Source organism: Psittacula echo (genome assembly GCF_963264785.1).
Source record: "Psittacula echo genome assembly, chromosome: 10".
NCBI classification, from domain to species: domain Eukaryota; kingdom Metazoa; phylum Chordata; class Aves; order Psittaciformes; family Psittacidae; genus Psittacula; species Psittacula echo.
The window spans coordinates 7,894,650-7,919,982 of record NC_137741.1 but is presented as its reverse complement, the minus strand read 5'-3'; the positions used below and the strand labels follow the sequence as shown (position 1 = coordinate 7,919,982).

Here is a 25,333-nt window from a genome sequence, read left to right as displayed (position 1 = left end):
GGATGGAAAACCCATGATGAATTGTTAGGGCATGTTGAGTTGGTTCTGTCAATGCCTGCAGTCAGATGATTTCACTGGCTGTAGAAGATGAAATCTCATATTTCAATTTATAAGTAAAAGTGTCAAAGTTCAGCTGAAGCAGGGACGAATACTGAACAAAATTTGTGTGTGTTGTAACTAGGGCACCAGAGCAATAGAGGAAGCCAAAATGAGCCGGAAAAGCAAAAGGAGTTTAAAGGAGAAATTTGCCTTGAAGAACAGCTTGGTAAAAGAAGCCCTCTCAGAATTCCTGGGAACTTTTATACTGATAGTAAGTGTCAGCTGCTTTCCTTTCTTCCTACTAATCTAATGCTGGGCAGTGCTTGTAAGGGGACATGTATGCTTTTTCTTGTACTGGACCAGCAGCGTGGTTACTGCCTGACAAACATTGTACAGCCTTGAATGAACTGCTTCTGTTTATGGTAAGTTTGTAATTCCTTTCTTCATCTGATGTAATTATCACTGGCTATTAAAAACAGATAGCTTTATTTATTATAATTGTCTAATAAGCATTTGATTTCATCTAGGAGCAAAATTTCAGTGAGCTACCACATTGTGAAAAAATCAAAATACACACAATGAATGTTAATAATATTCTTGCTTTTGTTTTGAAAAAGCTCAGCAGTTTATTCAAGTTCCACTTCTGTGCACAACTTCCATGTGCTTTAACAAATAGATTGTATTTCACATTAAGAGAATTTTAGCCAAGTTATTTTCCCATGCAATACAGAAATTTAGCTGTGTGATTTGCAGTGAATTTTTGGAAGTTGCACTGCCAAACATTGAGTTTTCTTGGTTTAACTGTACTACATAAATTATACAGTTGCCTGGTCCTGTAGTACAGCTACAGTTTAGGTAAATACCAAAATTCCTCATTTACATATACTCAGATTTATTTTTACTTACTTTCTTCCTCAATTTTTCTGTGTATTTTGCAATGGGACACAGAGCTTTTCCCTGTGATTTACCAGGGTAGAGGACAGATTCAATAGCAGAGTTGGAAGTCGAGCAGCTAGAGTATTTATGCCAAACTCATTCTTCCTCCTTTCAGTCTGACCAAAACAGTGTTGCTTATTGCTAAATATTTCATAGTGAGAAGAAAAAGGAAATAAAAAGAAGCAGGCATAGCACTGACAGTGTATTTTACAACTGTAACTATATTTTAGCCAAATTTCAAGTAAGTCATCTAAAAAATTTCAGTACCTCATAAAATACATGAAAATAATGGTCTTTACTACACTTCAGCCAACTGAAGTGCACAGGCACTAAAGTAACATTATTCTCAAATTTAATACCATCCATAAGACATCATTACAGTAAGGAGCACATTTAGAAGCAAGGAGAACAAAGCACTTTACAAACATTAATGAATTAAGTGTCATAACACCCTGGTAAGGAGGGGAAATGTCTTTATCTTCATTTGATATATTAGCAAACCTGATTACAGCAGACTGCACAGGAAGCCTGCGGCAGAGCTCTGAATATAATCCAGATCACCTGACTTCCAGTACTCTGTCCTCGACACAAGATCATCCTCCTCTGTCCATTAATACAATTAAGCAAGTAAAGAAAACATATTAAAGTGCAGATTAGACCACAAATGCTATTATTTAATGTCCTGCTGCACAAGACTAGAAGGAAATGCAAACCCAGAGCCCATTTTCTAGTATATTCACCACACAAATGTAGTAGAAAATGAAGCTATAAAATTGTTGACAATCCGAGTTTCTCAATTCTGGTTTACCCTTTCCAGTTTCAACCTTGGCTTAAAACAGAGAAGAGCTTCACATGGATTAAAAAGCAATTTTTTCAGTGCTTGGGTATCTCAATTTATGTTTAGACTGCACAAGTTAGTGGCAGTACAAAACATTTATTGTGAATGAACTGACTTTTCTGCTGTTATTTACTGCTATTGGTTTTAGGCTCCGTCAGCTAGTAAGTAGTTTCTCTTTAAGAACAGATAAATATTAAACCCTTAACTTAGATTGGAGCTAATGAAAAGGGCATCTAGTAAGTCAGAGAGCAGAAATCCTTGAAAAACAGATACCGTGTATGCAAAAGAAGTGGTAATTTTTTTCCACCATCCTATTACTATGTCTTATTCCTGTTACAAAGCGAAAGTGAGACCAGCGTTCACATCTTACAGCACAGCTGAATCAGATCTTTGCTGAAATCCATTTCATGTCACTTTGATGGGTCTTATAGCCTGTGGAGAGCACCGATGCCAGGGAGCAAGGCAGGGATGAGCCTTTCTATTACCAAAAGAATTTGTCTGGAAGTCAATGCTAACTGACCATACCTAATTTTGCCACCAACCTAGAATCTCTTGAAGTTAGCTGGGTGTATTTCTGTCCTCCAAATCACCTATTTTCATTTTTTTCTGGGGAACAACATCACAGACCACATACTGTTAATAGCATGTGGTCTGTGATGTTGAATAGAGCTTGAACTACCATCTTTGGAAACTCAAACCTTGCAACATTATTGTCCCAAACTGGAAAATGTAGAAACTTTAAGATTAATTTCAGGATATCTAGAAAATGAAATCAGTCACTTGAGGCAAACCTCAAGCCTTCACCTGTGGGTGAGGAGGACTCTGCCTGCTATCTTAGACTTGAGACAACAAGCCTGGAGAAACTCAGTGGGTATACAGTTTGGTAACATTTCTTGGTCATCTCTACTTAATACGCTGTGATTTGCCTTGCAACATGTTTTCAGAGCACATAAACTGAATTCTTTTCAGAAGAAACTAGAGTGGAAGGTGAGATCCAGAATCACAGCAAATGTACTGACCATTAATGGATACTCAGTTCAGTGGATCAGACTGGAGATGCTCCCAAGTAATCCCTGCTGAGATGTCACAGTCAGGTTATCTGAACCAGCTGCTTGCACTGCACAACCTGACAATACAGATAATGTGTGTGATCCTCTCTTTCTGCTTACCAAAGCACCTGGCTTCAACCCCTGAGGGTTCAATGAGAAACACTAAACCCTAGGAACCTGGAAGTGCCCTGCTGTATAGGCAGATCTGATGGTATACAGAGCAGCTGCTGTTACCACCTGCCTGGGTAATCCTGCTGATGAGTAGGCTATTTCACTTAGACATATTCTGCTAGGGAACAAGTATTTCTTTCAGCATCAAGCCTCCCCAAGCATAGCACAGCTTCCCTAATTACACTCTGGAACAAGAACCGGGGCAGAAACCCCAAAATATACAGTCCATAACCAGATGCAAATTGCATGTAAGTTTGGTTACAATGAGCTTTGGATACTGTGATCACTTTATAACGTTCCATCAACCTGAAAAAATGTTACACGTCACCTCTTATGTGATTTCCATGAAACAAATGGAGCAATGCAGTTTTAACATGACTAAGTTATATTTGCAGTACAGGCAACAAGGAGCACACATTATGCTGGGTATTTGCAGATTATCTGTGAACTTCTGCCCCTTTCTTGTATTTACCTTGGTGATGTCACGTGGCAAACCCTCAACCTGCAAAGTTTAATTGTACCATTTGTAGTTTAGAATAAAAATCAACCAAAAAAACACCCCACAACAATCTACCCATAGAGTTTTCAATGAACATCTGAAAACAGTACAACTGTTTTATAGATAGAGCAATGTATACGCAGTGTGTTTGGAAACAACTTGTGGGACTGGCCCCCCAGGCTATACCTAGGCAACAGGTTCCTGAGGTAGGAGAATACCCACCCGTTTGGTCCATGGTGTCTGAGAGGCCATCGTGCACACACACTGTTTTCCAGCCTCTGACATAGCCTCAGTCTTCTGTATCTGGGGCTGCCTGAGGCCACCTTGTGAAAGAGCTCTCTGGAGAGCTTTTTGTTCTCCAGCATGCCTCCTGGCTCAGTGCATTTCCTCTTGGGGCTCCTCTGGGTTACTATGGGGGACAACATCTGGGTGCCAGGCACAAGAGCATCAGGAAGCCATGCTGCATCAGACAGATGGTTTATGTGAATTTTCAGTGAGCCTGCCTGCAACTCACCTATCCAACTGCCTCTCTGCTTTTAATCATCCTTCTCTCCATATTTCCACTTTGGAATTTGGCTGCATTGCTCTCAGACAAAATGGGATTTACTCTGGCTTATGCCATTAAGTGTATCTGAATAGGAACATTTCCAAAAAAAGAGATGCCAAATTGGCCATGTAGCTTCCCTTACCAGTTCTGCTCACCTGTTTATTTCATTGTCTCTCTTAAGAGCATCTTACCAAACAGTTTCCCAGAAAGAAGCTGCACAGGAGCCAGTGTCTCCTGAGCCCAGAGTATGCTTCCTTGCTGAAACAGAACATGGGCTTCCATTTAGCGTATAAAGACAGGTGAGTAATGTGAGTATTCCTATGCTAAAGCTTAGTCTCCAGCTGGAGGTGGGGAGTTTCTTGCGAAACTCCCACTGAAGCAAATGTTTGTTTGTGTGTCTAAAGGTGCAGAGCTTGAGCATGAAACAAATGCATGACACCCCATATTGCAAATAATCCAACTAATGAGAAGGAAGGCTATTTATCTTTTGCTCATCAAAACCTTTTTAATCTTGTTTTCATATCCTGACCACTTAATTTTGTAAGTTATCACTCCTGCTTTTTTGTGGAGTTTGGGTGTTGCCTGCAAAATCTTTTAAATATGACATTCCATGGATTTGTCTAGTCTAGAAGATTAAAATTTACGCAACTTTTCCATATCTTTTTATGGCCTTACATTCCAGTGCATGTTAATTACAATACTGAACAGTAATATAGCATGCATTAGAATCCTTATTACATGATGTTATTACATGAAAGCAAATGTAGCTTTTGATAATTCATTCCTTAAATAAGTGTTTAGTGCTTAATACAAAATTAATACTAAGAAGTTTTAAAAAAAGATAAATTCCATGTTCTGAGTTTTTGTGAAAGGGAGACTCTGTATAGGATGAAATTGCTTAAACAATGAGTTTTGTTTAAGGTAGAAAACTGAATGGCAGTAGTTTGACAGCTACCTTGTTTGCCATCAGCAAACTTCCTGGAGTACAGAATCTTATATAATTAGCTCTTAGACAGTGAAATTAAATTTGTCAAAACGAGATAAAAAAGGTTATTAAAACTTAATTTGGTTATTTTGATAAGCCACTCAACAGGCTTTTAAATATTATAGAATGCTACAAATAAGCAGTGTCTATTCTCAGCTCTCATTTAACCACAGGGTTCCAGCATGCTGGAATTAGTTTTCCAAGATCTTTTTCTGTAGATACTTCTCCCCTCCCCAGAAAGTTTGCATCTATAGGAATGAAGTTTGAGGCTAGAGAAAAGTCCCTACAGAACTCTTCCATCCTTCCAACATTCAACTGCAAGTGCACAACCACGAACAACCCTCTCCCACTTGTCTTTGTGTTTTAGACACAAATTTACAGAGTGCTTTTTCAGGTTTTGCCAAATAAAAAAAGATAATAAAAGTAATAATTTTAAAAACTGACAAACAGTTGGGGAACAGAATAAAACATAGTAAATGCAGTTCATGCCATACAGAGAGTTTATATCTCTGTGATCAAAACAGTTCAATAAGCCTTTCTGGATAAAAGAGAATTCTTGTGAGCTCTCCCAATCCAAGGCAAATTTAACACAGTTTCTCTAACCCAAAGGTTTCTTTACCATTAAAAGCATTCAAGGGTTTTTTTCCTAACAGAAAACAGCTTAAGAAGAGAACATGCTGAGGCTTTAATTACCCATAACCATGCACCTCCAATCGTAAGGACACAGCAAAGATCCCACCACCCTGTTCCTGCACCCAAAGGAAAGAGTAAAACAAGCTACCTGTACCCTTACACTCCTAAGAGACAGAAAACCTTATTTCTCAGAAACTGCCGTGCCCACTCCTGCACTATCTCTGAATAGTACAGATAATTCCCCAAGCACTGCTACAGAGACTAAACACATTTTAAGAGTACAGGAAGATTTTAATCTTTTCAGTTGGTGTGGGAAGCAAAGCAGAGAGGCACATCTCAACTCAAGAATAAATGAGTAACCTGGGAGGGAAGCAACACTTGAATAGGCTCTTTTTCTCCTCAAGATACTAGGTAAGAATTTCTTCCCTTGTCTAGCCATTTCTTCCTAGCCCCTTTGCAAGGGGCCACTTTTCACTCCTGAAAGTTTGCATCTGAATATGAAATGTTTCATTTCCTTTCTTTCCTGAATTTCTACAACATAGTAAGAAAATAAAAATAATCTTCACTGAAGAAACTGGCTCAAGCCAGTTGCCCTGTAGAAATCAGGAAAGAAAAGCATTTTAGCATTTCAGGATGAAGAGTGCAATATTAATCATAATAAAATATGAGAGAATACAGACCTTTGCATTCTCTCTAGGTGGTTTCAAACTTTTATTTGTCTCCTATTGCATGTGCAAAAGCAATAATAAAAATCTAAAAGTGTCAGCTTATATACCACAGCATAATCTGTGCCTCAATATTTTCACTGTATTTTTCCCACAGAGCAATTTGAGCCTGATCTTTATGTGTCTTAAAAGCTTTATATACACAATTCATCCAAAACCTTACTAAATCTACATTCTTGTCTCCAAGAAGTAATGCTGTCATTAAAATATGGTTTCAAAAGGGAAATCTATTTGAACCCCAGAGGATATTGGCTATATCCCAGGAGGGGATATCAGGAGAATGGATATAGTGATTTTTTATTACTTCAAGTTTGATTAAATCATAATGTACAGAAATACTCCCATCCCCACCAAAATATTTAATTAACGATAAAATAAGAGGCATGTGCTTTTAAAGTATTTAACAGCTACATGACTGGTAAGCTGTATTTTTAATCTCACCTAAAAATCTTATGTACTGATTCCATGTAGCATCCTGAGTTCTTGTATTCATGTAGAGCATCATCCAGTTGTGCAGCCATTGAGGCCTTATCTGCCTCCAGGGACATCTGTGCTACCCTCGCCACAACTTGATGGCTGGTGAAGTACAAGATATAACAAAAAACTTGTCATTGTCTCCACACTGCTAAAAAGCAGGAGATTTGACTGCTTCTGTAATGTTTAAGTGTATGGCTATGAGTGTACACTACCACTAGATCTGTTTGATCAGAAGGGGCCTTTTTTTTATATAAGCATTCTGCTTTAAGATGTCTAAAGCTTTATAGGCCATGTAGGAAAATAAATTACCTAAAATTCTGGATTCCAATCTGGCAGGAAATCCTATTTACACTGCAAATGCTATTACAAGCATTTACAAAAATCCTGAAAATAGCACAAATGGAAGCAAAATGATCTTTAGATGCTCTGACGAATGTGGTAGAGATAAAATTCTGTAAGCTTCCAGGGAGTAACAGGACATTATGCTCATTGGAGGCCAGTTGTTTTCCTTTCCTAACATTACCCTTGTTACACAAGACAAAGAAAAGGCTCTAATGTCTACAAAGCAAGTTTTTTTGGCAGGGAATGTGCAGGCAGCTATTCCACACCCAAATGTGTTATTTATGACTGTAATATCATTACTTTGTGAACAGAAGTCAGTACTGAAGCTATTCTAGTAAAATTAAGCAGGTCAGGCTATAGACAACTGATAAGATGAGAACCTAGTAACGTAAGATATGATAAAGAGATCTGGTTATATTCTACTGTAAATTAAATTCCCATTGATTCCTTGTGCTTCATTCGATGAATTTGTGTGGGTGCAGCTGATGGCTGAGCTTGGCCTAGAAACTTAGAATATTTAGTTACAACGTGATGATCTAGTCGGTCTTAACTCAGCCAAGCAAAGATTCACAGGGTATTAAATTGCTGCTCCTGTAATTACACGATTAGGTGATAGCTTCCAGTTATGTCAACCTAGCTACAGTAGGTATGAGAAAACTTTTTTCTCTTCTTAAAATGACAGCAGATTGAGAAAATATTAGTGTCACATGGTTCAAATTTATAGGTTCAGTTCCCAGTTTCCCCCATCCCAGAATGGGCACACTCTGACTGGACCTGCAATAGTGTTCATGAGCAGGCAGTCACCAACATCCACCAAGCAAGAAGCCAGTACAGCTGTGTTTGAGCCGGCTTGCATGCTTTCTTGTTTGTGGACTGAGCTTTCTGAGGCTAGTTAAGCACAAAAATGGGGCATCTGTAGTTGCACATTTCCCTATGACATGCCGAGCAGAAGCTATTATGCAAGAGTGATACACAGCTATTTCTGTAAAATTCTCCTCAGTTCTGGTAATTAGGGAAGGGAGGCCAGAGCCTCCCTCTGTTACTTCCTTCCCTCTTCTTGTGAATTTGTAGTTGATACACACAAATGTTATTGTCCCTTACCCTTTTTTATACTCATCTCCCCTATTCCTGTTTTTCATAACATCCTTAGTAATACTTTCAAAAGAATATCCTTTTCTTTGTATCTGCAAAACCGTCTATGCCATTTTAGAACACAAGCGCATGCTTGCAGATCTAACTGCTTGCCTGAATGCAGGCTGCATCTCAGTGTACACAGTGCATATGTCATTCTCTGCACAGCAGTTGACTGCAGCTTGGCATATGTCTTGCAACTTCCAATTACACAGTCCAATAAACTACTGCTATCTAACACCACCCTACCTTTACTTAACCTGACAGCTGTAACACTTTGGCACCAGACAGTGCTTTGTTTGCTTGCATGATTATAACCTTAAGGCAAGAACTGCACCTGGGTATATGACACAGTCTTTGGGCACTCTTATAACAGCAACTCCGTCTGCATTGCTGGTTAAGAGCGTAATTTTATTGAGAGCTTCTCTGTCACATTTTGGTGTTAGTTAAAACCCTTGGGGAAACACCCTTGGAAACAAAAACATGATTTTGTTTTTTTTCCGATTTAAATTGCAACTATTCTAGCAGGACTTGCTTGTTAAACCTCAAACACCAAGCCATTTCGGTACAGTCTATTTCTAAGGCAGGAGAGATCTTCCCATTACTTTGCAGTTTCTGAATGCAACTACCTTGCAACTGAAAATAAGCATTTCTAAGAGAACTACATTTTATGTATTCAAATATGCAGAGTTAGAAAGAATATTTGTGATACAGGCATTGGTGACAAGCAGTGTCGTAGTTTGGCAGTAATGGCAGAACACTAAAGCAAAGCAAGGAGATTAACCAAAGCAATTACACAGGCTAAGATGGAATGATTTTATAGGAAGAAAAAAAAAAAAATCAGATTCCCATGTACCATCAAAGTAGGAATATATATATATATATATATATATAAATATATATATATATATATCTCCAATTTAACATCAAAGTGGATTAAGGTTCAGGATAAATCTAGTCCCATCCCAGAATTGTCCCAGTACAATTCAGATCACTTACAGTTGCAAAGAAGCAAAAGTTTTCAGACTACAGATATTTGATATCTTCCACAGAGTGCTGGGTCCTTCAACAAAGCACTTAGACATAAATTTTAAAGGGAGATTTTCAAAGACACAAACTGATTTCTGGCAGAAAAATTATCAGCTAGTCTATCTTAAACTAAAGGCTTTTGTAACTCTGAAAATCTTTCCTACCAACTTTAATAGGACCTAATTGTACACTTGAAGCTAAGCAGAAGCTTTAGAACAGAATAAACATAATCTTGAGCATACATTTAAATGTGCTGCTGAATTTAATTCTAAGAACCATCATAAAATAGAAGCTAGTTTAAATCCACTGAGAATACTCCAGTGTGAATTATTCAGGTATCCCCACTTCAATTAATTGTTCAAGCTACAGATCCAGTGAAATATTTTGATAAAGCAATATATGACATCAAGGCAGCATAACAGCAACACATACTCTAATTTCCAGACAGTTGTCTCCTTCCAGAGTTTCAGCATTAAACATTAGAAGCTTTTTGAACGGTATTTCATAACTTGTATGGTAATTTTTCATTGCTTATAACAATCTGGAAACAAAAACTTACCACACAGAATTAATCCCTTCTTCACTTTCAGATATGGAGATTTGTTGTAGAGGCTGTGAGATCTTGTTTAGGCTCCAAGCTCTGGTCTGTATCGCATCATTGTACTTGAACACTCTTTTCCAGGGAAGACAGAGGTCCTTACAAGCAAACATGGTCACAGAGCAGGGGAAAAAGAGGAAATGTTCACTGCAGCAAAGGCAACAATGGCACGCATGCTACTAATCTCAAATTCTAGCATTGTTTTAATACTTAACAACATTTTCAGCTATATCTGGACAGCAAAAGAAGTCGCAAACTAACCAACAAGATTTGACAGACACACTCATAGTTTTACATTTCTCTTTCAAAATACAGATGCTTGGATGTGGGTGTGTGGGCCAGGCTGTCCTTAGCCGAGGAGTCCATGGTGGACCTATGACAGTATCCATTGGATTTGCAATGGCAGTCACCATAGCAGTGTATGTGTCTGGGGGGGTTTCGGGTAAGTGACTTTTTTTTTTTCCTTATATAGCACTTATTGCCACAGTTTTATGGCTATGCTATTAAATTACTTACATTTCATGGTATAAACAATTATGTATGTAGCAATAACAGCAGAGTCTGCATCAGAGTTTTGCTCATAAATCTTTTGTGTTCTTGTTTCCTTCTATTCTTTGTGTTTGACAAAATGTTCCTCCAAATACTGATCTGAACTACAGTGTGCAAAATTGGCACATGTCTGGCTTTTATGGAAAATAGTCTGTGCAAGCCAGAAATCTGCTTTGAAAATTCTGTCAATAGAGTTGATCCTGGACAGGATAGGCACTGCATTTAAGGAAATAACCATGAAAAGCTTACAGAATCCAGTAGAGGCACCAGCTAAAATGGCTGCCAGCTTAGAAGAACATGGAATGATCCACTAATGGGTATAACAAGCAGGGTTCACCTTACAGCATGCAATCTCTTCCTTTCATATGACTGGGCAATAGCAAGTCTGCTCCTGTCTGTTTGCTGATTCAGAGAGCAGCAGATCACAGAAAGCAGAAAAAGCAAAAAATATTGAGTAATAAACTCTGATGCACCGCCAATGTACTGTCATTGGCCCTTTCTGCTGTATTATTTCCTCAATATATATTGGTCAGGAACCTTTCATTTGTCTGCAGCTAGGATAACTGATCAGTGTCTACATGTGCCATATTGGATAGTACTTATTCTCTTATTTCCACCATTCAGTTTGGCCAAATTAATATCAGAAACATCAGCATAACTGCTTTTAACATTTAAATTCTCCCTTTAAAATAGAAAATGATGGGTTGTGTATGTGTTATACAGTGTTATGCATTATAATACATACTAATGTATTATGCATACAGTGTTATGTATTACATAATAATAATACTACAGTGTTAATGTATTATTATAGACAATACTCCATGTTGGATGTGGAATTTGTATTGCTGCCTTATAGCAAATGGTGCCCTTGTACTCCAGCTCTCATAGAAGCATTTCTTATCCTTCATAAAGAAAGTAAAGCAGATCTGGGCAGATACCTCTAGATATAAATAGGCCATTATAAATAATTGCTACAGCAGAAATTAGTGTGGCCATTTCTCCTCTCTTTTACAAATTTCACAAAGGCACTGTGCACAAAGAAGTTTAAGTTCACATTAGGAAGTGCTCAAGGTACTGAAAAACAGGCAGTCATGTTCCTGTCATTGAAACAGAGCAGAACGGTTCCTTAATACAACATGAAGTTAATTCTATTACCTGAACATCTCTAAACTACAACATTAAACTACAACTCTTCTAATGCAGTATCATGAAAAAAAAACCCAGACTGTACAGACACTAACCTGCCCTACATTTGCATCTGTAAGGGATATTAATCTCCATTATACAGAAGAGTTCAATCCCAGCAGAGCAGAGCAGTTGTAGATGTTGCAGTATTGCACTTCCTGTCCTTTTCCCATGACAAAGGATTCTGCAGCCAGTGCATTTTCTCTGCAAAAGAATAGCAACAGATATTTCAATAGGCTGCGATTATCCAGCATATGATTACTAGTGAACATTTCAGAATATCAGTTGCTATACAGAATTTGTTAGTAAATTCTGTGGCTCCTTGGTCGTGATGTTTCATGTTTAAGTATTGCTAAAATAGTTTGCATCAGTTCTTTACATAAAATATAAAATATATAGGCTGCAAACTTCGTGATTTTGAGCTCTTATCTAGGAAAATTTCCCTTTTTGTTTTTCTCCATCTAATCATCTGTGTCTAGATCATTGTGATCACTGGAGCTACAAAAGAATTCGGGAACATGCTATCCAAAGTGGTTTGGTTCTTTTTTAAACCAGGACACTATCAGTGGCACAGGAACCAAGACTCTTTTTAACTCTCCTATGTCAGCATATTTGGTCTTCAACTAGACTTTTCCTTTCCAGATGCAATGTTAATTAGATATCTCTAATATTATTATGTCTTGTCCTGGCCATCATAATCACCAGGTATTATATACAGGTGGGGAACAGTATCAGGTGTTGAAAGAAAAGAAGATAATTAATTCCAGGCAGAGTTAAGAACAAAAGACAAGACAACAGTTCATCAAAATTCACGAGGGGCTGTTAAATAAGGTGCCAGCCATCTATTTGCTCTGTGCTGAAGAATTTGAAATACAGTGAGGAATTCAAAATTAATTCAGGACTGATGCTACTAGGTCAGAGTTTTGGAAGTGATACAAAGAAGGTTTTATCCAGTTTGTTATCTATGTTTGTCAGTTCATTATGTATCAAAGGTGCCTGGATTTCATAATACAATGATTCGCTGACCTGAAGTGCAAACAAACACAGAAACTGTACATAGAGGCCCCTTCTCCATCAGTAGCCTTTGACAGACAAAGGTCACACTCTTTTATTAAAAAAAAAGGCTATTTTTTTTTTTCCAATAACCATGAGGCCAAAGTGAGACTTTACCTGGAAGGTAAGCAATGGATCTGCTGTGTCCTTGCAAAACTTAGGGTTTACTGTATTTTTACTTTGGAGTATTGTTCCATCTGTTTATTTGGCAATTTGCATTTCTTAAATATCAACTACACATTTATATATATAAAAAAAAGGCATTCAACACTTTTTCCTGTGTTGATAAAAGATGTTGAGGGAAGTGACTAGCACGTGACATAATAATAAATGTATTATAGAAACTAAAACTGTCACAAAGAATTCCAGTATTACTGAAATCTTCTCCATGTGTGAGTTTAGATGTAGCTACTCCTAAACACCACAGGACATAAAACTCTGTTTCAGCACAAATACTTTCTCAGTTTTCTTATCATGGACCTTTCTGGAGGGTGTAAGAGCTTGATGAAAACATATGATGAGGAACTACACACTCCTGTCCCCAGATCCTATCTAGGCATAGCTCACCAAGTCATCATGAAGCTGGACAGGCCTGACATTATTTTATTTTATATTCATGAAAACTGACTTCCTAAGTAACCCCCAGTTGAAAACAGGGTCATAAACATGACTTAAATCCAAGGTACTCCAGAGCTGCCTCAAGATATATGATCAAGCCAGTAACAGTCCTTAATCTTAATACATGCTTGCTAAACTGAATGAATGTTCTGCTGCCACAATTCTCTCTTAAAAATAAAAAGCCAAAGACTTAAGAAGAGAGAATATGTGCAGAATGATGGACCTTCCCATCACAACCAATAGGGCAGACTTAGGCTTTTTCTAGGAGAGTTGTCTGTAGATTATATAGTGCAGAACAGCGGTTTGATAAATAGCACAGTCTGCAACCATTAAGAGGGAAGCTAGATCTTGGTGGCTTTCCTCCTCTTCCCTGTAATTTGTATCAGTTTAATTGCAGTCAGGCTATAATTGCAAAACAATAGCTAGAAAAGCATGTACTAGTCTCATGCTCAAAAGCATCTATGTTTTTACAAATCCTTCACCTATTCTCATGTATCTGAGTCATCCATATGACTTATTTTGTGATTCATTTTTCAGGTGGTCACATAAACCCGGCCGTTTCATTAGCCATGTGCGTGACTGGAAGATTAAGATGGACCAAATTGCCAATTTACATATTAGCACAACTCCTGGGAGCATTCACTGGAGCAGCGGCTGTCTTTGGGATTTATTATGGTGAGTACACCTTAGACATGCTCACAGGACAAACTAGAGGTCAGGCAGTCTCTAAGGCCCCAATTTCTCAATGAATGCCAAGGAGGCACGGAATTGCTCACACAGGGCTAATGGCAGGATTGAAGCTAAAGCCATAAAGAAGAAGAAAGGAAGAAGCACGAAGAGTTGAAGGGGGAAGGGGGGGAGAAGGCTCAAACATTCCAGGTATCCTACAACTTTCGTGAACATTAATTCAGGAAATGTTCTGAAATTTAGAAAAATTATTCATGGGAAATCAGATACTTTGAGATCATGTATTTCTCAGTAAGGATTTTAAATTACTTAATAGCCAGGATATAGGGCTATTCATCTTCCAAGCAAATTAGAAACATTAAAAACCTGATCCAAGTGCCTGTAGGCAAGTATCACCAACATCGTTCATTGAGGTTACAGGATATGAGATCAAGTCCCCCCTGACTAAACGTCAGGCCACCCTAGAGAGGTAGCTCTCCAAGGCAATGAACTCCAGGTACAGTGGTAAAGGGGTCACATATTAGAAGGGAAGAAAAGAAGGAGGAAAAAAAAGTTAGCCCTGTCCTTGAGGCTGTTGATTTTACACAGTGTGCCACAGAAGGAAAAAACATGACAGACTCCCTGACTTGATGAATCCACACAGTTGGATCAATCAGTTGCTTCAGTCACCTGCTCCAAAACTCTGCTTGTACTGATGCAGCCCATCTCTCCCAAGGCCTCTCTATGATGGGCATTATGTCTGCAGACGGTGTTTGGTCTAGGAGCAACAGAGGAAAAATGAAAATGGAAATGCCCCTTGTGCATCAGCTAGGTGTTCAGTGCCAGTACTAACCATGAACATAAAAACCTTTAGGAACTGAGGAAACTGTTTAAGTGGTCTGAGTTTGATGGGGGTTTTGTCAGTTTGTTTGGGATTTGGAATGGGAAGAGCTTGTTTTAAGGTTAGTGTTAGAATTTGGAAACTGTGGGATTCCAGAACAGGATTTTCTAGAGTCCTCCTCAAGCTAGACAGCCAAGATTAGGGCTGCAGCCATGACGCAGCAGTACGTCAACATGTACATATGGTTGGAGTTAAATTCATTGGGTTTTGCTAAAGGGTAACAGTAGGATAGGGAACCAAGATCAGGAACTTAGGGCTAGGGTTAGAGACTTCTTGTTAGTCAGGAGTGCTGGATCTTCTCATATCCCTATCTCTGATCAAGACCAGCGTTGCCCTCCTCTTTTTCCTATTAATTCCCAAACCTCTTCAGTACTTTTTTTCCTTCCTGCAACTTGTAAAAAGAGTGTCATGCACTTATCAAGGTCCCCTGAAAAATCATGGGTAGAAAAAGACATAGGAGCTCAACACTTCCATGTTCCCCATACACAGGTATTTGAGCTAGGTGCTTTCATTTTCTGCAGTGTGCCTGAAAGAATGAGGAAATATATATGCTCAACTACTGAACATGAGGCCTTTCTAAAGGTGTACAAAGTAACTCACAGCTGAGACATTTTCTTTTCTTTATTCTATTTTATTCCCTAATAGTTAAATGAAACAAGATAATCTGACACTGCAAATGAGAGAGCCTGACCAACCAAGTAAACAGCTAAATGTTCCCTGCACCCATCTCATGGCCTTAAGCAAAACTAGAAAAAGCAGAGGCAAAGAGAAATAGATTTGCCTGTTATCTTCAAGAGAAGCTAACCATGCTCACCATGACTTCCATGGGAGGTGGGAAGCCGTTTCTCTACTCACAAGTGTCACCTCATCAATGGATCCATTAGTGAAATACAGGCATAGTGTTTGTTATTCATGTCTGCCTATGCAGATTTTTGAGTGCTTCATCTTAATGTCTTCCTAACATTTCAGGGCTTGCCAAGGCAGCAAATTATTCTGACACAGAAGTCATATTATACTATTTGAAATACACTTTAAATATACTAATATAGAGATACACGTATTTACAATACCTATAAAAATACACTAAGAACTGAAGTTTTGGGGGTAGCATCTCTCCTCACACCTTGGATGACTAGCATAGCAGGGTATAAGGCCCACACAGTGAAAAAGAGGAGGTCTCTCAGGAGAGTTCATTCCCAGAAGTCATTATTGCTCAGCTGTCAAATGGAATAGCAATAATTCCTGATAGCCAGGAATCCACAACAGTACAAAGAGGATGGATGCATTTTGAGAGGGCGTGTCAAATATAGCATCTCTTACCAGAGTAATGCAACTGTGTTCAGAATCAGAAAATGCTCCTTGGCACTGAGTTTGGAGCAATGAGGAGAGGAAACAACAGCCACGTTTGGAAAGCTGTGATACATAAAAGAAGTACTTCAAGGCACAGGAGGACAGATGAGACAGGAGAGTATGATTAGCGTATCACCTCAAATCTGTTAACTACGTTCCCAGAAAAAACAACTAGTTTCAGCAGAGAATATGAAATGCATAGACCTATCACATGCATTCTCGTTCTGGAAAACCTAATGTTCATGGAGAAGTGCAACCAGGTAATGGCTGTTTTCTATAGATGCCTTTATGGAATATAGCAATGGAACACTTGAAGTCGTAGGACCTAACGCAACAGCACATATCTTTGCAACATATCCAGCTCCATATCTGTCCCTCATAAATGGATTTGCAGATCAGGTAAGTGCACTTGCTCTTGAGTCCACAAAATAAACATACTGAGAACTGTAAAACCAAGCAGTAAGAAACAATACATAGATCTCTAACAGGTATGATGAATCTCCCTGTTTTACTTGTATGTCACTGTGTACAATAGCAATGATAATGCAGTGGTATTTGCAGGGGTCACATTTGAGTCATATTTTACAAGCAACTTCAAGTTGTTGTTTTCACATACATCATATTAATTTTTGCACTCTGCATGTCTTTAATGCAATATCTGAAAGAGGATTTCCCCAGAATAAATCAGTGTTTCTTCATACACTTCAGCAGAGCTATGTCCATTTACCTCAAAGTCCAGTCCATTTGGTTGACCTGTTATTCCCTAAGTAAAGCTTAACCAGCCAGTTTAACACACCTTGAACAAGTGAGTTTTCTGCTATCACAAGCCTCCTCTTCAACCGTCACTTTGCAAATAGATTTGTACTATTTGGTTTGTTTTCAAATGACTGAATCTGAAAAAGTTTTCCCCTTTATATCCAATCTGTATCCTCTAATGCCACTTATCCAACAGGGAAAAAATGAAGTTTCATATCTTCTATCTACTTATAAACAATTTACCTGCCCTCTTCAGACATACAAGAATAAATAAATAAATACCACATAAGTAAATATGGAAAACTAGGGACTGCTGGAGCACAGGAATTTCTCACATAAAGGACTTGAAGATTGTGCAAGCTGGCTTCAAAAAAGGGCAAACATTGTTTTGAAATTTTGTAAGAAGGACAATTCTGATTCTTGGATAAGCCAACAGCCTTTTCTGTGAGAGCTTTTTACCCATGGATGGTTTACAACAAAACCAGCTGAAATAATAATAATAAAAAACCCAAACTCAAGCTTCTTTAAATCAGTACAGGAATTAAATGCTTTGACATGGCTGAAACTTTTTTCTGCTTCCTCCTAAGTTAATTATTAGCAAAATCAATATTTACAAAGCATTTAAGCAGAGCAGCACGTCCATCAAAATAATGCCAAGAAAATTTCCTTTATCAGCTCAATTAGCATCTGCAACACAGAGTTCATGTTACAGTTACATGTGCAACCTTAATTTAGGTAATTCCTAAGGTTTTAGCTGCTTGGTTTTGACTTTGCAGACTTCACTCTTTCCTTACTTTATGCAATATCTGGATAAAGTGGTGCATACTTAGTCTGATTTATCAGTGTAAGCTACAGTCACATAAACCACTTTGATATCAATGTAACTGATTTCATCAGCATAGCAGAACTACAAGTCAAGTAAATGGAACTGTTCATTTGATAGGGAAAAAAACCCTAGAAAGAAAGCATCAGATGTCACACGGGAGAGACAAGGTTGTTGCCTCTCCCCCACTTCCCCTCAATGTCCTCAGCACATTTCTGATCTTTTTCTTTCAGCACAGATATAAAAACCTCTCCTTACCATGAAGTAGAGAGGCACAGGGTTCCAAATTTTGCTACTCTGTATAGTGGGGTCAATCTAAATACCAGGTCTAAGCCACCACAATCCACTGAGCTACCACAGCCCCTCTTTTCATTATTGGAAGGAATCTGCACATATTTATTCAATATTTTTTTCTTTGCATTGGGCAGGTGATATCAACAGCTGTTCTTCTTCTGGCTATATTTGCTATTTTTGACAGCAGAAATAACAGTGTACCTAAGGGCCTGGAGCCAGTTGCAGTAGGACTTCTTATAATTGTTCTTACTTGCTCCTTGGGAATGAACAGTGGCTGTGCCATGAACCCGGCCAGGGATCTAGGCCCAAGGCTCTTCACAGCCATTGCAGGATGGGGGATGGAAGTATTCACGTAAGTATGCCTGGATATGAAGTAAAATGCTTTTGGCTAAAATTGCTTCCTAAGAAAGTAAGATCCTGATTCAACATGGTACCAAGTCATACTTTATATACATATAGGTAATTCTTTGCATACCAGAAAAAGCTATTCATGCACTTTAAGCCAGACATCTTCTAGGAACTGGGCTTTATAAAGGATTTCCTGCTCTTAAGGCAAATGAAACATGCATTATCTCTAGTATCAATCACTGTTTCAAGCAGACTCTTCCCAACATATTAGAGATTCTTAGAGGTCACTGAAAATGTAAGAGTGCTTTCTTCTCTTGTCCTGCAGCTTTCAGAAAGAAAACATAATCATCTTGAGGAGTTAGGTGGAAATATTTATTGGGTGCTGTAAAAAAACACAGACATATCAGATTGTTTTAGCCTATTATTACTACTGAGTTACTGCAGAAATATACAACAATCTAAAAGCCTGACTTCCTGCCTGAGAGCAAAGGAGTGAATAAAAGAAAGCTCCCTTCATTTTCCCACATTTCAGAGCACACTCTCAAATCCCTGTGCGTGGATGTGCGCACGCACACGCACACTCTTGGCTGGCCAAACGCACAGCTAATTAGTTGCACATCAAATCCACAGCTTACACACACACAGTGTAAGAGGCACTCTGGGACATCCAAGTCAGAGTAGTCTGTCATCAGGAGGTAGAACTTTTGGTTTATTTTTGTATGGTTTGTTTTTCCAGTTATTTACAAGTAGGAATCCCCAGAAGTACTGTAGACCACTAGAGAGCTCTGGTTAATAGAGATTTCATTTTAGCTACTTCACCAAGTACAAATAAGCTGTATTTATTTAGTATGACTTCTATCTATATAAATCACTTGCCTTAGTAGAGGAGAGCAGCAGCAAGGCTTTTCTCGTACAAAGCAAAGCCAGGCACAGCACAGCAGAAACGGGCACACAGCCATGCCACAGATCAGAGCCAAAGCTTGGCTATAACACAGCTGCAGCAGGAGGTCAGCTCACCAGCCTACTCACCTTCAAACTCTTCCTCCCTGGCAGCTCTCTCTCCACTGGACCATTAGACTGCACTGTTTAACAAATAGCAGCACACAGAGTGACATTCCGCACTTGGGATTCTCCCCTCTCATGCCTAAATAGTTGTTAACTATGATGTTAATTATAGTGTCATGTGTGTAATCTGTAATATTATGAAGTTAGCTATTACATTGCTGAAAAGGTTGGAAGCCTGATTGTACTGTGGTCAAGTCACAGAATACCTGTGAACTCCCCTCCTCCCCAAGAGTAATTTAAATTACTCAATTAAATTTAAGAAATTACAAGAAAACTCCACATCTGTACCAACACATACGTGCTCTTCCCTAACCTAGATATAGGATTTATATACAGACAGGAAATGCATCCCCAGGTAAAGACCATACCAGAAAATTTTAAAATGGGAACATAAAAAAAATGAGATTAAATCTCAGGTCATTGCAAGAATAAATTTATAGCAGTCTCAGGGGTGTATAAATTGAGGAAGAAGTCTCCCTCCCTGCCTTCAGTTATAAGGCTACAGCTATAACCAAGTTCAAGAGAATGATACAACAGGATTACATTCTCATCTACTTGCAGCACAGATTCAGGTGGGAGTTAGGAAGAACATGAGCTTTGTTAGGTAGCTGGAAGCTTTGGAACAGTTACAGGCCATGGGAGAAGTTTGACTGATTGTAGCTATGATCCTGAACTGCCTGAAGTTCTGCTGGCGTTACATATGCATGAGAGACTGAAGTGATGCAGCCACAGTTGACAGCTCGATCTTGGATGTCTCAGCTTAACTGGAATTCACAACCTTGAGACAGGTGCTCAAGCTGTCAAGTAAAAGGCATGCCCAGGAAGTGGGACCTAAGCATGAAACATCCACAGTGATATGAGGGGAGTGCTGCACAAACTGAGCACTAGAAAGTACTGAAGAGACATTGAATATACATTGGCGTGAAAATGGAAACATCTCACAAGGTTGACTGAGTCACTCTGTCCAGGTCAGCGAGCGCTCTGACTGCTGCCTTTAGGGCAGCCAGGGATCACCAAGAAAGCCTCACTTTGGAATAGATCAGATACATAAGCATCAGATTCTCTACACCCCAATCCCAAGCAAATGCTCTAAACATTGAGGTAATCAGTTTACAGGGAGAAAATCCCCTCTATCCTTCTTTGTGCCTGCAGGTCCAGTAAATTCTGTTTTTATCACGTCTTCAGGCAGGGAACAGTGACTAGACCATAGGGGAGCTCTTCTGCTGGAGCACAGAGTTGTCCAGAGCACAGGGAGGCAGTTGAGCAGGGTTTTTCTAAATGTTCCTGTTAATACATTTTGCACAAAGGCACCTACCTGAAGGAGCAGTTTCCCTGAGAATCAAGCCAGGGTACACAGCCTGTGGCATGGTGTCCATAGCCAGAGCAACTGCATTTGTTTTGGTTAAGAGCTCTCATTAGAAGCTATTCTGACCCATTGCAGCTGGAAAGGCGGTGTCTGACCAGCACCCTAGAGAGCACCACTGCATATAATAGATGTAGTTAACACTGTGGCCAATTCCTGCAGTGTTCCTCAACCTGTTGAGAGCAGGTGTCACAGATATCTCTAATGATGAGGACGGTCCCCAACCACTGACTTTAGAGATCTAAATGTTTCTAATTATTTGCTCTAAAACCACGGAAATACCTAGAAATCTCTTAATCACGTGCTTAATATTCTAGGAAGCTTCAGAGAAGTTGTTGGTAGTGCAGTTTTGTCTATAGTGAGAAAACAGCCAGAGCTTTGAGTACAAATACCAGGCTGGATTTTGACAGGCATAAGAGAACATGAAACAGCAATGAGCAAGTGAGAAACGGCTCCGCAGAACAGTATTTCCCACCAGCATTTGAGGCTCGCCATAGAACGTCTCACCCCTGGTTTATTAGGGGTTCTGTAGCCCCTTTGCCGAGGCCGGGTCGGACATGCACTGCCTGCAGCGCGGCATCGTGCAGACCGCGCTCCGAGCGGCCCCGCGGCGGGCAAAGCCTGGCAGCCGCCGGCGCGGTAACGCTGACACCTCGTGGCCGCGGCTCCGGGCACCAACCGCCCGGACTAGACGAAACTGCGCTTTGGAAAGGGTCGAGGCACGCACCTATTGTCTGTCTGCACAGGCAATAGACAGAATGGCAAAGCGGCCTCTGAAATACACTGCATCCTTCCCAGGCCGTCGAACGGTAGCCAGGCACCTTTCACACTGCTGAATGCCTGAATTATCCTGGCATTTCTTATAGCAAATAATGTTATCTCACCATCCTGCAGCAGTTGGCTAAGTGAGACATTTATTTGCAAGTCTAAAACGGGCCAAAGTTCTCAGTCCATGAAGCTTATACACTGTAGTTTCCTAGAAACTGCGGCAGTTCAGCCAAGTGCCGCTTGCCAGGCCTGTGCACCAGTCCTTCACAACCAGCTCCCTCCTGCTCCACCCAACTGCAAAACACCTGATGGAGAAAAAGGCATAGCTGAATGTTTTCCTCCTAACTCAGCAGCAAAGCTGTGTGCTTGGGCAAAGCAAGAGTGTAAGGGACCTACGGTCACTTCCAGGAAGCTATCCGTGCTTGCCACAAAGAGCTCTTGCTCCTTTGCCAATGAAAGGGCATTGTGTGTCATGGAAACTCACAACTCAGCTGTGTCCTGATCTCATTTCAGCTTTGGCATCACCCTCCATAAGGACTTTACATCCATCATCTTAGCAGAGGGCATCTGTACTGCAGCTGACAGCAGCTGCTGCAAATACAGGCCATGACTTGGAGGTTATGCAGGAGCCAAAAAGGCACACGTCAGTTCATGGGACAAGCAGAGATAAAAACCTGCCAAGAAATACCTTCATTATATGCCCACATACATATATGGGCACGGAGAAACACATGCAAATACTTGATATAGATTCTGTTGTGCTGAGTAAGTCAATAAAACCTTAGTCCATGCTTGTTCCAGAAATTCAGGGGCTCAACAGACATTTATGACTCAACAACAAACAGATCTATAAACTCAGTAGAACAATATGAGGAGTTATTTTATATCTTCAAGGCAAAATATAAGTAATTCCAAAGGCAAAACATACACATCCAAGGCATTTCTGAACAAGGAATGACATTAGCATCAATAGGGCACTGGGATATTAGTCCTGTTCTATTCTTGTGTTGTGAGTTAACCACAAGTTCACTTATGCATAAATCTATACAACAGACTGCTGAATAATTATTTTTACAATTTAAAAGCTCTCCTAGAATTGTAAAAGTTCCTCTCACCGATGAATTTGTCCCTCTGTATTTCTGGGAGAAAAAGTTATTTCTCCATTTTCCACACGCATGAAATTGAGGTGGCTGGGTTTTCACTGCAGACTCACATATTCAATTAATACAGCATGTTATCAAATCAAAACACCTTCACTCACCGGTAGAGCTAAGAAAGGCTGTGCTCTGAAACCAATACTCAGTAATTTACTGTCTGAATGTGGGCCTCTGGGAAAGGGAGAGCAAGTCTACAAGCCCAAATCTCCTGTATAAAGAGGCTGTTATTTTTTGTTTTATACTGTTTAATGGAGGACTTGTTTCTTTAAAAAAGTTCATAAAGCTACACGTTTAAAAATTAAATCCTAGTAGTTGTGCAAAGGGAATGTAAACAGTTCAGTGGAGCCAGTATGCCAGACTTGCTTCCCAAACACAGCAATTGTAAAAAAAAGTAAGTTTCAGTTGTATGGAACTTCTAAATGCTTATTTACCTCTTACTGAAAGACCCCACATTTCAAACACAGAGATAAGACACAACATCATGAAATTTGAATCCTGACCACTCTGATCAAGTATAATCCACTTCGCAGTCACTGTGTTTCATTACATTCCTTAAGGCAAATATACTCAAATCAGGTATAATCTATTATACTTGTCAAGAGGAAGACTGTATATACTATTGCAGTAGATCTCCATGCAGATGACATAAACCATTTTTGCAACATACATTGCGTTAATCACTCCTGAAAACCTATTCATGAGCATCTGGCAACAGCATCAGTCAAGGTTGCTGTGCAATAGGTGTGTCCCTCTTCATTTCATTGCAAGTCAATGAAGCTTATTTTCCACAAGGGAGAAATTATCCCTGGCCCACAAAGCACACATGCAGTAGAGAGGCCTGATTTTCTAAGCTGCAAGTACAGCATGTAGACAACCATGCCTGGTGGTTGGTACTCAGCATTTCAATCGCAGCATGGGCAGGACAGACAAGAGTGTCATCCTTATACAGAAAGTGAGACTAAACAAAAAAGTCTATAGTATAGCCAGTGTCAGGCCACCCTATTTTTTCCACTGCCAAATATAAGATAGGGTGCTCACTGGAGTAACAAAGAACAATAATTTTCTTTTTTCTTCTTTGTTTTGTTGTTTTGTGTTGTTTTTTTTTTCCCTTACAGGGCTGGAAATAATTGGTGGTGGGTCCCTATAGTTGCACCCATGCTGGGAGGCATACTTGGAGCAGTGATCTATATTGTTTTTATTGAAATTCATCACTCAGAAACTGAGCCAGGAGAAGAAAATGACATGCATGATAAATACGAACTGACCAACATGGAGTAAGAAGTGAAGCATTTCCTCTCTCATTTTGTTACGCAGTTTTTATGCAAGTGATTGTTTGGACCATTTTATAAAACCTTCATGCCTCAACTAGAAATTCACATTTCAAAGGAGAAAATCCATATAAAAGTCAAGTTCATAGCTGAACTCTTCCCATGAAACATCAGGCTGACCACATTCAAAACTGAGAACTTGGGGCCAGAATGGGTGAATTGTTCCATTTCATATGGCTTTCAGATCAAATTATCTCCTAGATGAAACGAGTGAGATGATGGACTGATCCATTAATTCCATACATGATCTTAACCATGTTGCCTAACTACCTGAAAATAGATGAGCTATTGTTATAAAACTGCATACATATTAGTCAGTTAGTTCAGTGCTGAATTAATGGGCAAGAGCATTACTCACTTCTTATAGCCATTATTTAAGAATGGCTTATCTGAAAATTAAAAATAATAACCTAACATCAATTGAAGTAGCTTTAAATAACTTACTAAATTTTTATGGAGCTACTAATTGAAGAGCAAGGAATGAACTCATCAGTGATGAGATTTAGTAACTCAGAATATGATCACAAAAGGTAGAAATTGTGTGTTACAAGATCAACACCAAAGAGACAAAGCTGTAGTTCTGCACATGTTCTTCATAGCAGTAATATTCAATTATTTTTAAACCATTTACTTGACCTTTATGCTAGCCAATATTAAAAGCCCAACATAAAATATTAACCCAAACCTCTTCTGCTGTTCTTTCTGGATAAAATTCATTCCTGTGGAGAAGCGCCAGCAACAAGGGCTTATCCTGCTCAGAGGTCAGCACAAGGCCTGTCTGTATACACCTTAAAGAGGCCCACTGCTAATGATTTCCGGGGGGGTCAGGGAGGATTCCATCTGCTTTGTGGGAGTAATTTTTATTTTGATAGCAGTAATTAAAATTAGAAAGCGATCTCAGAACTAGTCCTACATCTGAAGTCCCCAAGGAAGGCCAGCTCCACATGTTCTGAAGTATGGGCTCGCTCTCACTAAAGCTAAAGTGAAGTGGTTGGACATACACCACTTCCTAAATATCCAGCCTTGAAAAATGGATTTATTTCTGCTTAATCATTGTGAATTGAATGTATCCAATTATATCAAAGTTCATGTCTAATATATATTCAT

The 25,333-nt window shown here is 39.2% G+C and overlaps 1 protein-coding gene across 1 annotated transcript; it reads left to right on the top strand.

Moving 5' to 3' along the window:
• Window positions 1-208: 208 nt before the first annotated feature.
• Window positions 209-24,509, top strand: AQP9 (aquaporin 9; the record flags this gene model as incomplete). Its single annotated transcript, XM_080626478.1, has 6 exons — window positions 209-310; window positions 10,315-10,441; window positions 13,945-14,082; window positions 16,605-16,723; window positions 18,332-18,549; window positions 24,014-24,509. 6 exons carry the CDS (start codon window positions 209-211, stop codon window positions 24,174-24,176), a joined length of 867 nt encoding a protein of 288 aa, XP_080482604.1. The 3' UTR covers window positions 24,177-24,509.
• Window positions 24,510-25,333: the final 824 nt, after the last annotated feature.